Source organism: Aquila chrysaetos, chromosome 5, assembly GCF_900496995.4.
Source record: "Aquila chrysaetos chrysaetos chromosome 5, bAquChr1.4, whole genome shotgun sequence".
In the NCBI taxonomy this organism is placed as follows: Eukaryota; Metazoa; Chordata; class Aves; order Accipitriformes; family Accipitridae; genus Aquila; species Aquila chrysaetos.
Window position 1 is genome coordinate 3413662 of NC_044008.1, and position 19885 is coordinate 3433546.

The 19885-nt window shown below is 46.6% G+C and overlaps 1 protein-coding gene across 3 annotated transcripts in view; it reads left to right on the forward strand.

The window, feature by feature from the left end:
• PLXNA4 (plexin A4) overlaps positions 1–19885 on the forward strand; it is a 462053-nt gene that overhangs the window by 371533 nt on the left and 70635 nt on the right. For all 3 annotated transcript variants that reach the window (XM_030015469.2, XM_030015470.1, XM_030015471.1), the window contains 5 exons: positions 3703–3799; positions 7117–7307; positions 12921–13072; positions 13727–13844; positions 19090–19226. In XM_030015469.2, coding sequence (XP_029871329.1) covers positions 3703–3799; positions 7117–7307; positions 12921–13072; positions 13727–13844; positions 19090–19226 — 695 coding nt within the window. The remainder of the gene's footprint in view (positions 1–3702; positions 3800–7116; positions 7308–12920; positions 13073–13726; positions 13845–19089; positions 19227–19885) is intronic.

A 19885-nucleotide genomic window follows, 5' to 3' on the forward strand; every position in this document is an offset into this window, starting at 1 on the left:
AAATGCAAAGTATCTTTCCATGAGGGCAGCTAATGTTTGCATAGCTGTTGTAGAACTGACAGCTGTGATTTTGCAGCCATCCTCTCAGTCCAAGGGTAGTGAACTTCCATGAGACAAACAGTCAATGTGTTTACAGTAGCTTGGGTACGATATGTTAAACCGCTAATGACATGGCAAAATGGCCAAGTGATGTGACGGGCTCAGCTCATGTTGCAGGAGTATCTGATACTAGCAAAGATTTTAAGAGACAAAGAGGTGGTACCTGGGAGTTCAAAACACACTGTGCTGTTCTTGTGAATTACAACAGCTCCTTCTAGCAGCTTTTTGCCATTTCCTGATGAGAGCCAGTCTGCTTTTCTGGAAGGGCAGCCTCTCTTTCTCAGTTTGAGTCTCTAAATTGCCCATAATTTTCTGCTTTGATTTGATTTGCATGGTGGGAATCCAGATTTGGCAGACTTAGGGGTCAGATTTACATCTTTTGAGTGCTTTTGCCAGTGCTGGAGAAAGTAGTGCAAGGCAATGTAAACATACAAGCCCTAATGGTATGAGTGCTCTTAGCAGGAGTATCCGGGAAGCTCTGCTGTCCTGGAGATCGATACACCATCCCTTTTTTCTTCTCTGATACATATTTCCATCTTATTGTTACAGCTGAGCGAATCTTTTTCAAAGCCTCCTATTGAGTTCAGTGGGCTTTGAACAGGGGTCACAATGAGTTATCAGCTCCTGTGGTCTGAAGAGGACGGAGCATTTACTCACTGCTACTTTGCAAAACGCTCTGTTTCGCTGCCGTGCAGCCCACGAGCTGTCTGAGCAGGCCGGGCAGCGTGAGCATCCTCGTTCCAGCCCCCAGCTGGCTTCATCCTTGGAGCTCTTCCATGGGGATCCCATTGTTTATTCCCTCGCATCCGTTTCCAGTTCTGGATCAAGTCTGCTGAGTTAACAAGTTTAATATGTGTTTGCCCCTGGTGCCACAGACAGATAAGATCTAAAATCCCAGCTGGGCTCCTGCTGCTGGCGCTCGGAGCCTCAGCGGGATGAAAGGCTCTGGGGGACTCCAGCTGCCTGTCCCTTGGCTCTGCTAACAGCTAAATCCCAACGCACACACAGGGCTCTGCTGAGGCAGAAAGTAGCGCTTTCTTAGGCACCTACAGACTCAACTATCTGACTTACGGGTGACCAGTGGTTCTGTATAAATGCTTTTTCCCATTCCCAATCAGCATTTGCAAAGTGCTGTGCAAAGCAGGCCTTTGCAAAGCTCCTGAGTGGCAGAAGATTAATTATTCTCTACTTTGCAGGAGCTCTCCTTCCCACTCCTGTCTCCCCATCCTTGCTCTTAGCTCCAAAAAGCTGTGAAAAGCCAGTGTTGTGAGTCCAAGCGGCTCTGCATCATCTTGCATCTTGCTGGCAGTGACACCGAGAAGTGTCATAAAAATGCTAATACTGAATGAGACTGGCGGGTACAGTCCTATTGCAGAGGACTCTGCTAACCTGGCTGCTGTTTACTTCCATGGTAACCACAAAGCTTATACCCATAAACACCCTACAACTAGATCGTAATCACAGGGTCTTGCAGATTAGTGGCTAATAGTGTTTAGTTTGTCCAAAGAGAAATTACCGTGCAGCTAGCACTCACTCTGCCGTAATGGAGAGAAATTACCATATATGATTTCCTTCACAATTATATGGCAATTAACAGATACAGAAAAACCTACCTCTAAAGGCTCAGAGCTCTGGTATCTCTGTGGAAAACCACACTGAGACTTTAAGTGATGGGGAACCCTTTAGTGGTCTCTAAGACATACCCAGCCAAACCAGACAGCTTACTGAATTATATTTAACCTCATAGTGGGGAAAACATCTTTTTCTTTAGAAGTGGGAGTTTGTCCCGCTATATATCCCAGTGCAGTGACAGATTCCTGATCTCAGGAGGGTAAATCCTTATGAAATGTCTCTGCCCTTCTTGCTTTGTTCTCATTCTGTCCTTTAAGCAACCACCTCCTCTCCCATTATGAAGGCTTTTTGCCTTTTGGTGAAGTGTTGGATAGAAGCTGTTGATGGAGGTGGGCAGTGGGATCTGACGGGCAACTGGGTGAACCCTGTGTGAACTGGCTTGTGATAAACCAAAATCTAGCTGAAAAAATACACTAAGCACCATGTGTCAGAGAGCTTTCCCAGTGGAGAGGGCCTCCAGAGATCAGCTTCCATTTCCTTCATTAAGGCCAGATATGTGTACCTTGACTGTGCCTGACGAGTGTTTGTTTAAGTCTGTCCAACTCTCTCAGAAGATTTCTATAGCTTGCTTAATACATATTTGCTGGAAACTGGATACCCCCTACTCCAGCTGAAATCTTTCTGGTTCTGAGTAGGGAAAAATAATTGCCTCCTGGGGCTTACATATGTAACAAACTCTATCTAGTACATCCCCAAATGAGATTTGCTTGGGTTTTTGGCAGCAGTATGGCATTGTTGATTCACAATCTGTTTGTGATCTTCAGTAGTCCCCAGACCCTTTCCTGCAGCGCTGGCCAGTCATTCCAATTTCACATTTGTTTGCATTGATTTCTCCTATTGAAGAATAGTCGGTACTTGCCTGTATTGAATTTCACTTTGTTGATTTTGGCCCAGTTCTACAATTTGTCAAGTTTGTTTTGAATTCTTAACCCTGCTTTTGGATGTTCTTGCACTCTCTCCCAGAACAGTGTCATTCATGAAATTTGTAGTCTATCATCCAAGTCAGCAGTGAAAATACTGAATAACGCCAGACCCAGGACAGTACTCCATTTGAAACACCCTCCCAGCCTGACATTGAATTATTTGACTTTTTTTTTTTTTTTTTTTTGGCAGCTTTTGCATATATCTTATGGCTGCTTCTTTTAGATCATATTTCCCTAGTTTGTTTATGGGAATCTCCTGTAGGACAGTAGCAAATACTCTACTGAAATCAAGATAAATCACATCTGCTGCCTCCCCTTTAACCACAAAGACATTAAACCTGTCAAAAAAGGAAATTAGATTGGGTTGACACAATTTGTTCTTGACAAATCTATGCTGGCTGATTTTTATCACCTTATCATCTTGCAGGTGCTTATAAATTGATTGTTTAATAATTTGATGTACTTTCTTTCTGGGAAGCCAAGTTAGGCTGACAGGTCTATAATTACACAGAACCTCCATTTTCCCCCTTTTTAAGGTATTTCCATGATATGCCTGTTCCCTGCTTTCTGAGACCTCACTCAGCTTCCAAGAGTTCTTCAAAATATCACTAGTGAAGATAACCTTACATACACAGTCAGAATCTACGGAATACACAGCAGAGGTATATTCGGATGGTAGACCCACAATGCATAACGGACACCTTAGAGGTGCACCCAAGAGTTGGCAAAATATTCTTCAGAGCTGTGCTCAACACCTAGAAGGTAGATTTCCAAGATAAGCCCCATCACTTAAATCATGGAATATTCACCTAAGGGCTAAGGAGGCTATCGAGAGGGGCATGGTTTGTTCTGTCAAGAATAACAACTTTGAGAGGATCCCGTGGCTTTCTGGCAGGTACTGGTGATTAAGGGGGTAGCTGCCAGCTCCATTTCTCTTGTTCATAATTTGCAGCACCACCTCTTGCTTCGTCCCATCCCCTCACCACCTCTGGGCACCATGTAAGTCTGGGTTTGAGGGGTTTTTTTGTTTTTCCTCTCCCACTTCTAGTATTCGTACGAAGGGATGGAGATTAACAGCCTGCCGGTGGAGCTGACGGTCGTGTGGAACGGGAATTTCAACATTGACAACCCAGCACAGAACAAAGGTAAAGAGTTATTTCAACTTGTCCTTGGAAGCGGTAACCTTAGCAACGGGCCGCATTGCTCCCTACACTTAACAAAGCCGCCACCATCTCCCCGTGCTGTCTGGTGCATACTTGTTCTCCGCACTCTGCAAATTACCAATTTTTTGTGTGTGTGCTTTGTGTCCCCCCCCGCCACTTCTCTCTTTGCACCTGAGAAATACGACTCTCCCTCCTACTTGTGTTGCTTTCCCTCTTCCTTCATCATCTTTGCCTCCTGCTTCTCCCCACATCTTTGTGTCTTGTTTTTATGCCCCTCCTTCTCCAGCTTTCTCCCCCTCTTTATTTCTCCTGCAGTGATGCTCTTCAAGTTAACATGCCAGGAGATTTTGCGCTCTCTGCTCAGAGGCAATGTAGTAATGAACAGGGGAAGGGAGAGGGGGAGGAGAAAGGCTGCAGCTCGCCGTGGGAAAAGTCTGAACAAAATAAAATGATAATGGCAAAGGACAGAAAACCACCTCCTGCCCAGAGCCTGGCTCTGTTTAACTACCACCGATGGCCCAGGATTGATGTGCCCCTCACAGAGGGATATTGCACATCCAGCCACAACCCTGAGGCAGGCATTTTTGCTGGAGATGGACGGTCCATTCACATTTTCTTCCTTTTTGTTGATTACTCTCAGCAAGCCTGAGGCCTTTCCCTCCAGCAGCCTCTCCTCTTGGCTACTGTGCATTTACAGCTCAGACCTGCAGACTGTCCTTCTCACATCACCTCTCAGAAGTTTCTCCCTCCCTCGCTTTACCGTCTCTTTTCTTGGACACCTTCCACATGTTCTCCCACTCCATCTCTTCCCATCAGGTATTCCCATGCTCCTCTCACAGTCACCCTCATGCTGAGGGGTGGTGGGTGAGGTTTCCACCAACACCACATTGAAGCTGGAGAGCAATACAGAAGGCAGCTCTTCTCCCTTGACCCCTTCCTGTCCTTCTCCCCCTGCACCCACCTCTGTGATGTCTTTCTCTGCTGGCTCGAATAGCCCGTGGGTTCAAATAGCCAGCCTGAATGCAAAAGATCCTGCGCTGTCGTCCCCAAAACTGTGGCTCTTCAAGGTTAAATCCACTCAGTAAACACAACAGGCTGGAGACCCTTGTCTAGCCCTGGCACCCAGCGTCGTGGCACAGCCCACGTTCACACTGCCAACTTCTCTCCATGCTGAAGCTGTCTGCCCTCTCTCCTTCACTCCAAGCTGTGCCAAGGCATTGCCAGGACAGTGCTCATTTTCTTGGGCCCAAACCGTGCCGTGGTCTGTGCTAGCCTTTAACAGCGTGGGTTGAAGATCAGGGTTTGAGCTGGCTGGTTTTGTCCCAGTCCTGCTTAGTTTTCTGCTACCATTATAGCCCTGAGCGTTCCTGATGCAACATGGTGCACACCAAGAGAGTGAACCCTTTTTTGGGCAGTACTGAGCTGTCCTAGGTGATGTAGGAGTAAAATCAATCTCATAATCGTGATGATTGTGTCTTTAGGCATGCCTGTGCTGGTAACGTAAACCAGACCAGGGATGAACTCAAGAAACATCTGTGGCGCTTAGTGTTTAGCGCAGTCCCTTACAAGTTCTTGGATTATTCAAACCCAAAAGGTTATCGGTAATGACTAGGAAAAATTTGGGAAGTGGCACTGGCTGGTAGCTATCCCAAATGAGTAGTTTGGATGATACCATCATGTTTGGGGTCAAGAGGAGAGCTTAGGCATGTGCACATGGATATACCATATGGAGCCGTACCACATGCTCTCAAGGACACAGAGAGTTTTATTTACTGGCATAAATGTAGTGGCTACAAGCAAACACAAAACCCTGGCAGGGCTTTGGACAGTGCTGCAAACAAGCAGACCTTCTTTGGAAAACTGAGAGGGAGAGGCAGAGGCAGGATTAAACCCAGTGCCTTTCTAAGTGCAGTTGCACTGGGGTACACTGCCTTCAAGCAACTAAGATGCCACTACTTTCATAGCCAGCATCACATGGGCTGGGCTGGTAGGCTGAAAGGCTAAACTAAACCAAACCTACTGAAGTACCTACAGAGATACTCACTGATAGCATTGCAAGCAGAGCAACTCGGCGAATTAGAGGAAGTCTAACAGAAAATTAAGGAAAGGGCTGTATCCCAGGAGGCCCATAGCACACTGTGATCGACAGCTGTTTTGCAAACTTTTCTTGCACCCAACCTGGAGAAATAAAAAGTTTCTGAACATTTCCTTGCATTGGGCAATACTTGCTGACTTCTGGAGTGCAGGTATGAAGAGACAGCCAGAGCTTTTCAGCACACATATCCAAAGCCTTTGACCTTTGGGATTGTGTATAGTAATAACCACAGACAAGACTTTAGTCACCTACTGACACAGCAAAACAGAAGCACAAAGGGAAAATCCCCCATCTTATAAAGAAAACCACCAACACACCCACAAATACAGAAAAAAAGCAAGTCTTCATCTTCAGGGAGGAGACTTTTGCCATCGGCTCCCTGTGCAACCCAGGCCTCAGTTTACACATCTGTAAAACAAGGATAAATAACATGATCTTATTTTGTAGGGGGACTGCAATGGTTTTAGGCTTTATCTGGAAAAAAGCTTTCACTGCTGCTAATCACTTAGCAGCCCAAGGTGGAGCTAAGCATTAATCATTGCTGACTGTATTGGAGGAGGATCAACTTACTACTTCAAAGTGTAAAGCAGACTGAATTTCTGGAGCAGAAGAAGGGGGAAAGGCTGGTTGTGAATCCCTAAATTCAGCCTTATAGTGAACCATTGTGGATTTACTATTAGGATTTCTGTTAAGGGGGAAACCTGAGTGGCATCACCTTAGCACACAGTTCTGGGTAGTTTCACACCAGACAAATCCCCAAGTTTAAACTGTGGGTGGACCAGCTCTAGGAAATTGTTTTAGGATGAAATGCTGAGGCTGAGACTGGTTATAGGTGGCACTGCATGACATTCAGTCTCTGGAAAAGGTAGGGACTGAGGCCAAGTCACTGCCCAAGGACCTTTCCCCCCAACCTCCTGCTTGTAGACCCTCACCCTGCTGAGGGCAGCATCCTTCGTTCTGCTCTCAGCTTCCAAAAATATCTTTCATGGGGGATGAACTCTGACAAGCGCAGTTTATGTCAAGAAGGATGTAAACATTCTTCCCCCCCATTATTTACCCCGCTGGAGAAGTCCCATCCTGCCTCTGGGATGAGTAGCCCAGAACACCTTCCCCTCTCTCGCTCCTCATTCTGCCCTCTGACATCCCACCACTCTCCCGTGCTGTCTGCATCTCTCAGCTCCTCTCTTTTTTCCTGTCCCTGCAGTTCACCTGTACAAATGCGGGGCCATGCGGGACAGCTGCGGACTCTGCCTGAAAGCCGACCCGGACTTCGAATGTGGCTGGTGCGAGGGGCAGAACCAGTGCACGCTGAAGCAGCACTGCCCAGCCCAGGACAGCCAGTGGCTGGAGTTGTCCAGCACCAAGGGCAAATGTACAAACCCCAAGATCACGGATGTAAGTCATGGATCTGGAAGAAGCTGGGGCATTCCTTCTCGTACCCTTTCCTTGGTTTATTTTCGTGATTTGTCTTTGGGTTGGTGAGGGGAAGGTCAGGACTGAGTTCTGCTGGGTCAGGCAAAGCCCCAGGCAACCTTGGGGAGGGGAGGCCATGGTGGCCTTCAAAGGTGGGCACACAACTTCACGTGTCTACAACACAGGGGTGAGCAGGGTGTCAGAGTTCCCACCATAGTCAGTGTGGATGTGAATCCATTACACAAACACCGTCTGCTAGTGCAATCTGAGGAACAGCGGAGCATCTGACCTGCCCACACAGAGCTGTCAGGTGTGATGTGAAGCCTTTAGGAGCAGCTGAAGGTGAGACAAGATGCTCTGGGGCTTCTCAAATGGATGGTGTGAAGGTAATCAAATGAGCCCAACTGTCTCTTGAAACAGCCTCTCTGGCCAGCCTGGCTGAGAAGGAGATGTTAAGTGATCCCAGAGTGTTTTGAGCTTTTCTGACAGAAGGTCAAGGAAGAGGGCAGGTTGTACTTCATGCTTCCCAGCAGCATGACGTGGACAAAGTCAATGTCCAGAAAAAAACAAGACTCCACTGACTCCAGCAGAGTAACTCTCTTCTGTTTGCCTGGCTGACTGCATGGTGAAAAAAGTCCCCATAGAGCAAACAAAGCCCTGTACAGGTGTCAGCTTTCCTTCTTTGAAGGCTCAAGGAGGAGGCAGGATCAAGCCTGGACTAAATGAAGCTTGGAACTGCCCTATTAAGTGATAAAAAGAGAATGAGGGCAAGGCTGGGGGGGACGATCTGCATCATAACGGTGTTCTTTAGAAGGTTTCCTGTTGAATGTGCTGACTGGGCCAAAGGAAGAGCTGGGGCAAAGGTACGAAGGGGAGATAAGAAAATAGGAAAACCACGGAGAGAGGTAGCAGAGAAAGGGGAAAGAAGGCAAGGGAGGGAAATCAGGCCTCCAGTCTAAAGTGATTTTTGTCTGCTGCCTTAGGACGCATTTGCCATAATGACGGGCACCATATTCAGGGTCACAGGGCAGGCAGCAGGACAGATCTGAGCCTTGATGATGAGGGCTACATCCTTACCAACTGCCTCCTGCCTTCAGCGTTTCTCAGTCACCGTGCCTTTGTTAACATGAGCACCCTTTCAGGGTGGCTAGGGCCTTATTCTGCAAATGAGAAAAGTACAGAGGAAAGTGAGACAGGGAAGAGAAAGGGAAATGCAAAGGAGGAAAAACCAGCTTCCACGGTTGTGTTTTAATATAAAACATTGGGTGGATTATTTTCCTAGAAAGCAAGAAAGGCTTTTTCAATTGTATTTAGTTAAGAATCAAAAAACGTGGGTGCTATGGATGAGCCCTAAACCAATGTCCATTTGTGAAAGTTTTGTGGAAGCAAAGGCTGGATAGAATCTGGTTTTCCCAGGTGCCATTGAAAGGAGCCCCTCTGACTGTGTTTCAATCCATCTTCCTGCCATCCGTCAGTCCCTAAAGTACTGACTCAGTTGGACTGCTGGACTGCCAGGCTTATCCTGACGTTTCCAAGGTGGGGGCCTCCGCCGCACTTGGATTTATCTGGGGCTGCTAATTTTGAGCCCACCTGAACCACCTGAAGCTGTGAAACCAAACCCAGAGACAACTAGAATGAGCAGCTACTTCTGAAAGTCCAGCTTTGAGGCCTTGAAATTTATAGGGGACTGGATGAAACCTCTTTTTAATCTTTTCAGATTCTCAAACCTTGGGAAAGATTCAGAAATTTTGCACAGATTCATAGAATTTGGTATTGGGAAAGTGATGGATGACCAACTAAAGCACAAGTCCAAACCACAAGGACCTGACCATGTGGTAGTATGATGTTCTGAAGGTCCATCCACATTTCTCTGCCATGCTTTGACCCCAACCCTGCATCTACAGTCTCTTTATGAAGTGCAAAGCACTCACTCTCCACCCTACAGCTCCAGAAGGGACGTACTCCTAATTCTGCTGGCATTTCCCCCAACAGCTCCCAAAGCTCGAACAGATCATTGCAATATTCATTCATGAAATATTCCAACTATCTGGTGCAATCATAAGTAGCTCTTGGAAAGTCTTTTTCTAAGCCATTAGCATGGAAGTAATCTCAAGTGACTGGATATATATTGCAGCTAATGGTAGGGCTGGAGCGGTTGGTAAGAGCACGCACATTTGGGCGAGGAGCCAGGGCAATATCTGTGCAGGCAAAGGAGGAGAAACAACACGTGTATTCACCCTTGCACAGGCACCTACACACACCCAGCACAGAGCTTCCCATAACCTGCACTTATTTATTAGCTCTTGCATTTATATTGCCACTCAGTGAAATTCAAGGACTTACAGATTCGCTGAGCCACAAAACCTCCTTTAAGAGTGACAAGCTGCAGCATTAGGCTGATACGAGCGGAGGGCGTAAATTGCGATGCGGTGTCGCAGCTTTGGGTCTTCGAGAGAAAGCTGAGGCTTCCTGGCAGCTTTTGTTTCCCTGCCTGTATTTTTCTCTCCCAGACTGACAGGTCTCGTTCCACATTTTTGCACCTGTGATAGAAACAGGGTCCTTCTCTCTCACTGTGAAACCAGCGTGGTAACACCTTTTTCTTGTACGTAGCTGTGGCAGTGTGATGAGTTGGGGTTAAAAAATCTCCCACATGCTCCTGGGAGGATCCCAGGTCCTCCCATTTTAAGGAAATAAGTGGGTTTTGAAGCTGGCCTTTACAAATTAAAAATTACACAGGGAGGGGTTTGGAGGTGCTGTGCTGGCTTCACACCGGGAAGTCTCCTGTTGACGCTTTTTGAGCCAGAGCAAGAAATTTAAAAAATCTTATGCTTTAGACGGAGGAGGATGATAATGTTTCCACTGAGTTTTTTGTGACTTCTGCAGTGAAACTTTTGTCTCAAACTCACCCCTAGTTCTAAAGAAAAGGAATTTTCTAGCAAGATGTTTCTTTTCACCACTGTGCCTTCATTTATTCAGGGTAATGGCATTAGTCACATGAGAAAAAAAGTCCTCTTTTGACCTGCTATGAGATGTACTGCCCATGCTAGCAAGCTCTTTCAAGCATAGGTGAGCCCTAATTAACCACAGACCTATCTTGCTTGACACCTACTTTACTCGAACAAGTAAAAACCATTTGATGGCAAGTTTAATACCACAAAACAGAACTCAGTTCTCTTAAAAAATGTGCCTAATACATAAGGAAATAAAATAAAATACAGGAATTTTAGTTTATCTTTCTTTTTTTCATTTTGAGTACATGTTAGATTGCATTTGGTATAGTGATATATTCTAGCCTTCCAGCATCATTCATATAGTGTTTTATCAGGAGAGGATTAACTGACCGCAACAAAATAAGTATTTCAAACAGCAGACGTTGCTTGAATAGATATTTATTAATGATTCAGAATAAAAATATTTTGGAATTGCCATTTTTGGAAAATAGTTCAAGTTTTCAATGTTGAGTCCCCAACTGAGACAATCGGTATTGTTTTCTCCTGGAATCGAAATTTCATTTTCGTTCTCATTTTTTAAGATACTTTCCTCATTTCCTGGAAAATAACCACAAATGCCTCTCTCTTTCTTTCTCTTTTTATCCATTTTCTACTTGTCTATCAATCTCATCACCACAGACAATCCAAAGGTCAAATGTCCAGCCAACCCAAATAACCATTTCACCTGTCAGATTTATGAATGTTGTGCTATTTTCTTTTTAGGACTTAAGTATCTTCTTGACTTTTGGAGTAGGAATAAGCATGTCATGGTTCTGATTTTGTTGGCTCAAGTGGTATTTGTTGTTTTTTTGGAACTGAGACTGGGCCGCTGCAGGGATCTTGTGCTGCAGAGGTTGTGTCTATGCTACACGACCCTACGGGTCCAAGCAGTCGTCTGTGATCATCTGTGCTATTAATTTGTTAACCTCTGTCGGTTCCCTGTATAGTCAAAGCAGACACACTCATTCAGGAGGTGGTTCACAGCACCTAAAATTAAATATCCTAAAATAAAATACCCCCTAAAGGTGCCAGGTTCTCTCTCCTTCTATTAAAGATGGACCTTCTAAAAACTGGCCTCTGGGTGGAAATTAGGCTAACCCTGGTGCCAGGCTCAGTGCTGGGAAGCAGTCAAGAGCAGCCCTGCTTGTGCCAGTGCCTCGACTTTCCCTGCCAGTCTGACTGCTACGCGAGGGTCTATCTGCCAGCCCTAGATTCCCAGTTGGCAGAGCCATCGGCCGGCGGGTACAGACCTCAGACAGGGAATTCCCCCTTTCTCACTGCAGAGAGAGCCTTGCCAACGCTGGCAGATGGCAGCCATGGCATCCTGAACGGGCAGCCGGGAATACCCTTTGAAAGCAACGTTTGAAGCCCATTTCAACTAGCCAGTTGTATGGCAAAACATTTGGGCACGGTGAATAATTGGAAGGGCAGAACTGAGATAATTAAGGGCCAGCCCCATGATTTCTGTGTTGTTTCAATGTTGAGGACACAACTCCAATGCTAATTTCCACTTGGCTCTGAACAAAGGTGATGGATTTGATGCGGAATGCTTTCCCATGTACACAACCCCTTTCCATGGGCCAGAAATATTGCACAGAGATGGACAGCTCTGGGTGTAGGGTGAGGCTCTGCAACGGGAGGGAGAGGTGAGCTTTGGAGCTTGGGTGGTGCTTTGGCTCTGCTGCCCAACACAGCCGCTGCTGGGCAAGACACAGCGATCCTACCCCTGCTAGGGTCTGGTGAAGCTCCAGACTGGGATGCAAACTTGATGCCACCAGCCACCAGATTGGTTGGGATAGCCACTCATCTCATGCTGGGGCTCAGGGCCCTCCCACCCCACAAATTTGTTGTCCTCCCACCCCACAAATTTGTTTTCCGTGCTCCCATGCCGGCCCTTCCCCTGGCCCCAGCTCTCCCGTGAGGGCAGCTGGAGCTCTTTCAGAAATACGTGTTGGCACACAGCAACTGCTGCTGCTGCTGTCTCGATCACCGTCCACCTACTCCGTACCTAATCTGACATGCTGTTTCTGTTGTGCCTTGGCTGTTTTTTCAGGTGGATGTTTTCAGCTGAGTTTGTGATGCATGACCAACACTTACCTGCAGAACGGATCAAAAACTCCATGTGCTTTGGGCTGGGAATTTAGGATTTAAAGTGACTGGCTGAAGCCATTTGTGTCCTTTGCGTGTTCTTTCTCCCATTTCTTTCCACCGTGCCTCTCTCCTGCCTTTCCATGGTTCATGGCTATAAAGTGCAGAGCTCAGCTGCACAACCAGAAACCCCTGCTCCTACCTAGAAAACTTCTCCTACTCATCTCTGGATGTTTTTCAAATACTTAAAAGAGAGTAAATGAGATCTGAGGCAGATCTGGGGAGATCTTTGTATACTCTGAGGTTGGGGCATGCGTGATATATATTTGCAGGAGAGCTGGACTGAGTGATGTATCTGGAGTAGGCTTATTCCCTCAGTTGTTCAGCATTCATAATTATGAGTCTCTCTAGTGGTCACAAAGAGACCTGATATTGCCTCTTCTTTCACCTGAGAGGATGCTGATGTCTTTACATAGGTGGTTCGATTATTCTCCTTTGTCTTGACTTGTTTCTCCAGATCAATCCAGTGACGGGCCCTCGCGAAGGAGGGACCAAAGTGACCATCCGTGGGGAGAATCTGGGGCTGGAGTTCAGAGATATTGCATCTCACGTCAAAGTGGCTGGAGTGGAGTGCAAACCGCTGGTGGAAGGGTACATCCCAGCAGAGCAGTAAGTTGGGTGTGTGGCAGACAGTGGGCCACAGCACACCTAATAACAGTCATTGCTACCTGTAGGGTCTTCTAAGGAGTCCATTCCACCCAATCTTGGAAGTGAGGAATGGAAGATGCCATTCCTTACTTACAGCTCAGGAGCAAATAATCCGTTTATTACTGTATTTGGATTGCATATTTAGATAATCCTCACGGCATAAGCCCTGAAGTTATCCTCTGTTTTTCACATAACAGCCAGCACAAGGGTGTTCAATTCCAGTTTGGGGGGCAGCAGTCCCAAAAAGCAGCTGACTACGTGCAGGAGTGATTATTAAGCCTCAAGGCTGCAGAGCTGTCCACCATGCAAGGCTGGAGGACAGAGGGACCCGCTGGGGTCAGACCTCAGCCCAGCATTTGTCTGTGTATTTATTTAAGTGAAGCTGTGTTGATTTACACCAGCTAAGCAGTTGCCACAGCAAGTGCCAACAGCCAAAAGCCACCACTCTTTAAAGAATAACTTAGTCCACAGTTTGGACCCTGGATCAGAAAGAAGAGGACAGGTTAAGTCTACAGTCCATTCGCCAGCAATGTGGGCTGTTTACTCCAATTCCATTGTACCCAGACCACCAAACCATCCCTCAAACCTTGCTTTTGGTTCGTATTTTCTCCACAGGATAGTATGTGAGATGGGGGAGGCCAAGCCCAGCCAGCATGCCGGATTCGTGGAAATCTGTGTGGCTGAGTGCAAACCAGAGTTCATGGCGAGGTCTTCACAGCTCTACTACTTTATGGTAAGCTCCTGCGAGAAGTTCTCCTTGGCCCTGAAGGTCCCTGGGCCCTGGTCCTCTTTGCTGCATCTGTCCATTGTCCTTGACCATATTCAACCTCTAAGCTCTTCACTGCCATTCTGAGTGCACCAAGTTGTTCCTTCCATTTCCTTTCAAATCTTGTTACGAGCAAAAATAGCTTGCCTAATTAATGTTTTAACAATCTAATAATAGTCCAAATTATTAGTCCAGTTACAGTTACATACAGCCATGGTCCAAATTAGTACAGAAAATCCTCATTAATAGTTAAAAATGCTATACAGGAAAGAAAAAAGAAAAAGAAAAAAAAAAAAAAAAAGAAAAAGGAAAAGAACTTCCCTAGTATCTTACTTTCCCGGGTGTGATATTCACCCTACCGGCATCCCTCCAGGCCCTACAGTTGAAAGCACCGGTGTCCTCCAGGAGAAACATGGGGGTTGCCACTAGTCATTACCACCCTGAGGTCTTCAGCAGGAAGGTTATGATGTTCATGGTGGGGTTGCTTCGTCCTCACTCTCGGGTCCCCCCAGGGGTATCTTCATCCCGCGTCTCCCCATCACCCGCTCCCTTCTCCCCGGTCCCCAGCGCCAGCGGCAGAGCTGCCCAGCGCCCAGTCCCGGCACACAAAGATCTGGTGTTTGCTGGGCAGTGCCTGCCCGGGGCGGCAGCCCTTGGCCATGCCGGGTGTCCCCAGCGCTGAGCTCAGGCAGGTCGGGCACGAGTCCTCGGCCATGGGACACTTGGGACCACAGGGACACCCGGCTCGGGGCACGGCAAGCCCAGAAACGTCCTGAGACCCTGCGGTGTTGGGTCAGTGCAAAGCCCGTGGCCTTCTGCTAGCAAGGACAAAAATTCCCATTGACTGGTCCACGGGCAGTCACCATAGCAGTGATGCAAGATGTAACATTCAAGGGGTGTTTGCGTTAGGTGATCTTCTGGGTGTCCAGGAGAAGCAGTGCTGCACCCCAGTAGCAGTAGATCAGGAGGGAGCAGTTCACCAGCCAGGCTGCAGGTGAGCTATAGAGTATGACTGGGGCTCAGTGCAATTAGGAACTGTTTTGGATGCTCCACGATGGAATGATAGACACCAGCAAGCTTGAACTTCAGTTAGCTTGAGTGAGTGGTTTGGAGAGAAGACTTAGCCATGAGGAATTTGGAGATGATGTCAAAAGTCCCTAGGGATGGTGAGTGCTGGGATGACACGTATAACTTCTACTCAATGCGTTCTGATGGCACTCAGAGAGCAGCCACTCTCTTCTTTTTAGAGAGACTGCTGGGGCTGCGAAATTGGCTTGCTAGACCATCTGTCTGGGGCATCGGTTTGCAAAGCAGTCAGAGGGGCTCTGGGCCTGATTCTGCACTACTACAGGTGCAAGTTCAGCCTGAGACTGTTGCTTTGCTGTGGTGAAAGCCTCATGGAAGAGGGAAGGAGAGCCAAACACGTTGTACTCTCAGCTTGGTTTTTTGCTCCTTTCTGATGCTGCTCATTGTCCAAGAGATGTGCTTATTCCTCTGAGGCCCCTTGCTGGGGACATGCAAGCATCGCCTGACCTTGATCTGTGCAGATCTGTCCAGGCTTGAGATGAGAGGGTCTCTGTTCCCATCAAAACTCTAGACCCCTGCAAGGGAATGGGTCTTTTCTGAAATTATTCACATGCCCAAGCATTCTTTTATGGTAAAGGGAACTGGTAATAAATGCCAATATCTTAGATTTCCCCTCTGAGCTACAGAAATTTGTCTATTCTCTGTATTCTCTGATGTCACTTAGGTGCTACGGTGGTGGGGGCAGATAAACACCTTGAGAGATAGCCCCCACTAGGCAGACAGAAGGGCTCTTTCCAGGACATTACACTTCAGCGTGTCACCTTTGCTACTCTTGGAATTACTGTCCGATTTTGATCATCCGTGTCCGTCTGTGACAGCTTTTCCCTCCGCTTGCTGGCTTTCCGGCTGCCAGCTATCCCAGCCGTGCATGAGCTGAAGTCAACAGGGTTTTCTCTGCTGAATACCTCGATACCTTTGTGCTAGACAAAAAAAAATACAGACCTTCTCCAGCCTGCCCATTATATGCCCTCTCCCATGTCCCTTGCTTTCATAGCAGGAGCTGTGTTTGTTGGCGTGGCTTGGTTTCCTCCGATCCTCCTGCCAGGAGGGTAGAGATGTTATTGCAGGCATCACAACATGCCTTGGCATCCCGCAACGGTGGGTGGCAGCTTTAAGGGAAGGAAGATATTTGAAAACTAAGGAAGGGCAGCACATGAGAGATAAATGTCGCTTTCTGACGCATAGTGAATCCTCTGGAAAACTGCTTTTCAAAAGGTTTGCAGCAAAAGAGGGTCAAATTTGGCCAATAGGTTCAGCCTTCCCCACTCCTGCAAGAATTGGAAGGCATGATATTTTGAACTCAACAGAGTATTTAGTTTCAATGTTTTAAAAAAGAGGTAGCTTAGTTTATAGATTCTAGAACAGTTCTTCTCCACATTTCTAACCAGAACTTTTAAATTCAAAATGCTGTTAGTTTGTTTTATACTCATCTGTGATCAAAAATGCAAATTGCATTAGAGAGTACAATAAGCCAAAAGGGAAACAAAGCATTTGGTTGTAGGCTGAAATTAAATTTATGGTGATCTAAATGAAAATAATTTTTATTTTTTTTAAGTAAGTTATTCATTTTTTTGCTATGATTATTGCCATGGTCTTTCAATAAAAAAAACCCTTCCCTTTGCTTTTCAATTCAGATGCTGAAGAAATTTTGCTTTTATTCTGGCTTTGGATGAGAATCTTATGGCTCAGTGCAGGTGATGTGGGCTACTCTGATTGCACCTCTTCTGGGTCTGTCTCTAAAATCCTTGTCCCAGCAGAGCATTTGCAACAGGTCTCCCTTCCATCTTTCCCCTCCTGCTGCTACTGTTGAACCTATAGAAAGGAAACCCAGGCACACAAGCTGTGTGTGAGTCACATCTTGCTCTGCCCTTGTTCCCAGGAGGAATTAAGTGGGAACCAAGGTCTTGACATGCGCCATGAGGTCAGTTTAGGCACAGCTCTGACGGCAGCTTCTCTGTGCACAGCCTGTGTGGAGGAGGTACCGGAGGAAAGTAAAGGGTTGGGGAGCAGAGGAAAGTAGGCGAGCTCCTAGAAAAGTACAGAAGATTTCCTGTCCTCTTTCCCTCATTGTCACTGTCCACTTCAGCCTGTTACAGATCCACTAGACCCCGTTGCGTTTTCCATCACCTTTCACCAGCAAGGAAATAGTAAATAGTCTGGAGGCTGAGTTTTACTGCAAACATGCTGTGCAATATTTATGAAGGCCACTGTGAATAATTAATGGTTTATCGCAACTTTGAAAGCTTAGCCAAAAACCCTTTTGTAAGATCGGCACAAGACACAGCAACGCTTTGCCAAGGAGCGTTGCTGATGTAGTTCTGGTCTGCAAGGATCCTCAAAAGGCCACAGCTAATTATTTACCTCTGTGGAGAGGGCAGGAAACCCATCCAGGAGTGGGACAAGGGCTCTGGGTCTTTAACTCAAATGTTCCTCTATGGTTTGTAAAGCAGATACTATTGCAGTGCTGTTGTGTAGGCTGTGTGCACCGAGTTGGCCATTCTCAACCCGTTTTCTCCCAGGTGGGAGGTCACCTCCCAGCAGCAGCCATCATGGTCAGCAGTAGTTCACACTGGTGGGGGTGGCCATCAATAAGGGATTAAAGAGGAGCTGCCATCAGAGCTTGAGGTGGTACCCTAAAAACAGAGGAGCACTACACGCTGAAGTGCATCTTTTGCATCCACATACTCTTCCTGCATCTTTTATCCCAATAATAGCTGCTAGAGAATATTCCCAGAAAAAGTATAAAAACAGTTTCCAAACCATCATGCCCAAAACAGTCAAGTTTAAACATAAGAAGCATCCAGCTCTGACAATACATTTTGCTACAGAGCTGTATGTCTGATTTTCATGTTCAGCCCTTCCTCTGAGCGGTAGCTGCATTTTGAACAAAAGCAAAGTGGAAACCTTGCCGCAGTTTTTCAAAATGATTAGCCAGAGGGGGACAGGGACAGAGAGGGCTCTGTGTGTGTGAAACAGGGAGCTGTGATGTGTGTCAGGTAGTTTTATAAACATGGATTAATGGTCTCCGAAGCTCAATAAGGTGACTGCGTGATGTACCTGCTCGTTCAGAGGAGCTGAGGAGAGCTTCAAGCATTTGTGTCATCATTCTTAAAGAGGGGAAAAAAAATAATCTTCATTTAAATGCATATAGTAGCTTTTCACTTGGGACTGAAAGGAAAGTTTTTCTATTAAAATGCAAATGAAAGAATAAACTGTAACTCCAAATTTCTCCCTGAAAATGGATGTCTCCTCTCTGCATTGTGGTAACAGGGTGATCTGTGCCTTCGGAGTACAAGTATTTTATCTTGATTTTGGGAAGAAGGGAGAGCAGGAGGGTAAGAAAAAGAGGTTTGAGATTTGTGGCCCCTAAAGGAATTGTGTCCCTTTTAGATGTATTAACACAGCACCATGTTATGTTTGGAAAAGAGGCTCAGAAAATCAGCAGAAAAAAAGAAAAAGGTGCTCATCTGGACAGTGCTCCTTCTCATAGTATTTCAGAGTACATCTCAACATGAGCACCGCCGTGCTGTATCGGTGCAGGATACTCCTGCAGTACTAGACTGTCTCAGCACCCAAGTCTGATAAGAAAAAGAGAAAGAATTGGGGTCATGCGGTGGGCATGTGGAAGAGGCAAGACATGAGCTCAGATGCTCTGCTCAACCACAGCTCTCGTCCTTCCCAGGGAAAAAGCCCATGAGCACAGGAGGAGTTTTTAGGCATCTCTCTGGAGCTATGCAGCAGGTTCTGTTCCCTTCTCAGATCAATAGGGTTTAGAGTAATCTTTTCAAGACTCGATCATTTTCGTCACTTGTGAATTCCGTAATTTGGAGGTGGAGAGTCCCCCTTAAGATCCAATCAGCCAATTCAAGACCTGGTTTATCTTGCAGAGGTTAGGGGTTAGGTCTGAACTCATCCCACCAAACTTGACATTCAAGCAGGGTGTCTATGATAGGACTGGTGTCATCCTTGGCTCCTCTGTTGGCCAGAGGATATGGTCATCTTCTGAAGTCCAGCTAACATATGATTAACCCCTGGGGTTGCCTACCTCTCTCCATCACTAAAACGAGAGAGGGAAGGTACCTATGCTCCTCTGCTGTGTTTTCAGCACAACCCTTTGCCTTCACAGACTCTGACACTCTCTGATCTCAAGCCGAAGCGGGGACCAGTGTCAGGTGGCACCCAGGTGACAATTACGGGCAACAACCTCAATGCGGGCAGCAATGTCATCGTGACCTTTGGGCGACAACCCTGCCTCTTCTACAGGTATAGATGAGTCCTTCCTTCTGTACATGCCTGAGTCTGAAAGATGTGAGCAATTATAGTCAAGAGACTTCTTCTGCAGCCCAGAGACGCGCTCCCTCAAGTGCCTCTTTTGCCTGTGGCCATGTCTATTCAGCAGTGGGACTTTTGTATTCTGCACCATGCGCAACCTTACTGTGTGTGTTTTGGGGTGGGAGCATAGGATTTATTTCATTGTTTTGATTGGTATTTGATGTGCTTTTTTCCATGGCCCCTTGTCAAGTTTCACTATGATTCTCCACGGTCCTATGCTTTGCTACTTGCTCTGGGAGTACGTCGTTTAAAAGATTCATTTTCATGTCCCTGCTTTAACAGAGGTGACAAAGAAGATCTGACAACATTGGGTCTAAGTATTAAAACACCTCCCTTTTATCCCAGAGTAGTCCTGTAGTGCTAAGAAATGGACGATTTGTAACATTTTCGCTCTGGGTTGGCTCCTGTTCAATTGCAGTTCAGAGAAGCTTAATGTCAGTGTTACCTGCTGAATGTTCCCTGATCCCTGTGAGAATGAGCCTGAATCATGTTCCCAGGGGCTCCCGCAGCTCAAAACTACCCAGTGCAACACATTTTGCTGCCAGTATCAGCGGAGGCTGAAGATGAAGTTGGCACATTTCTCCCAGCCT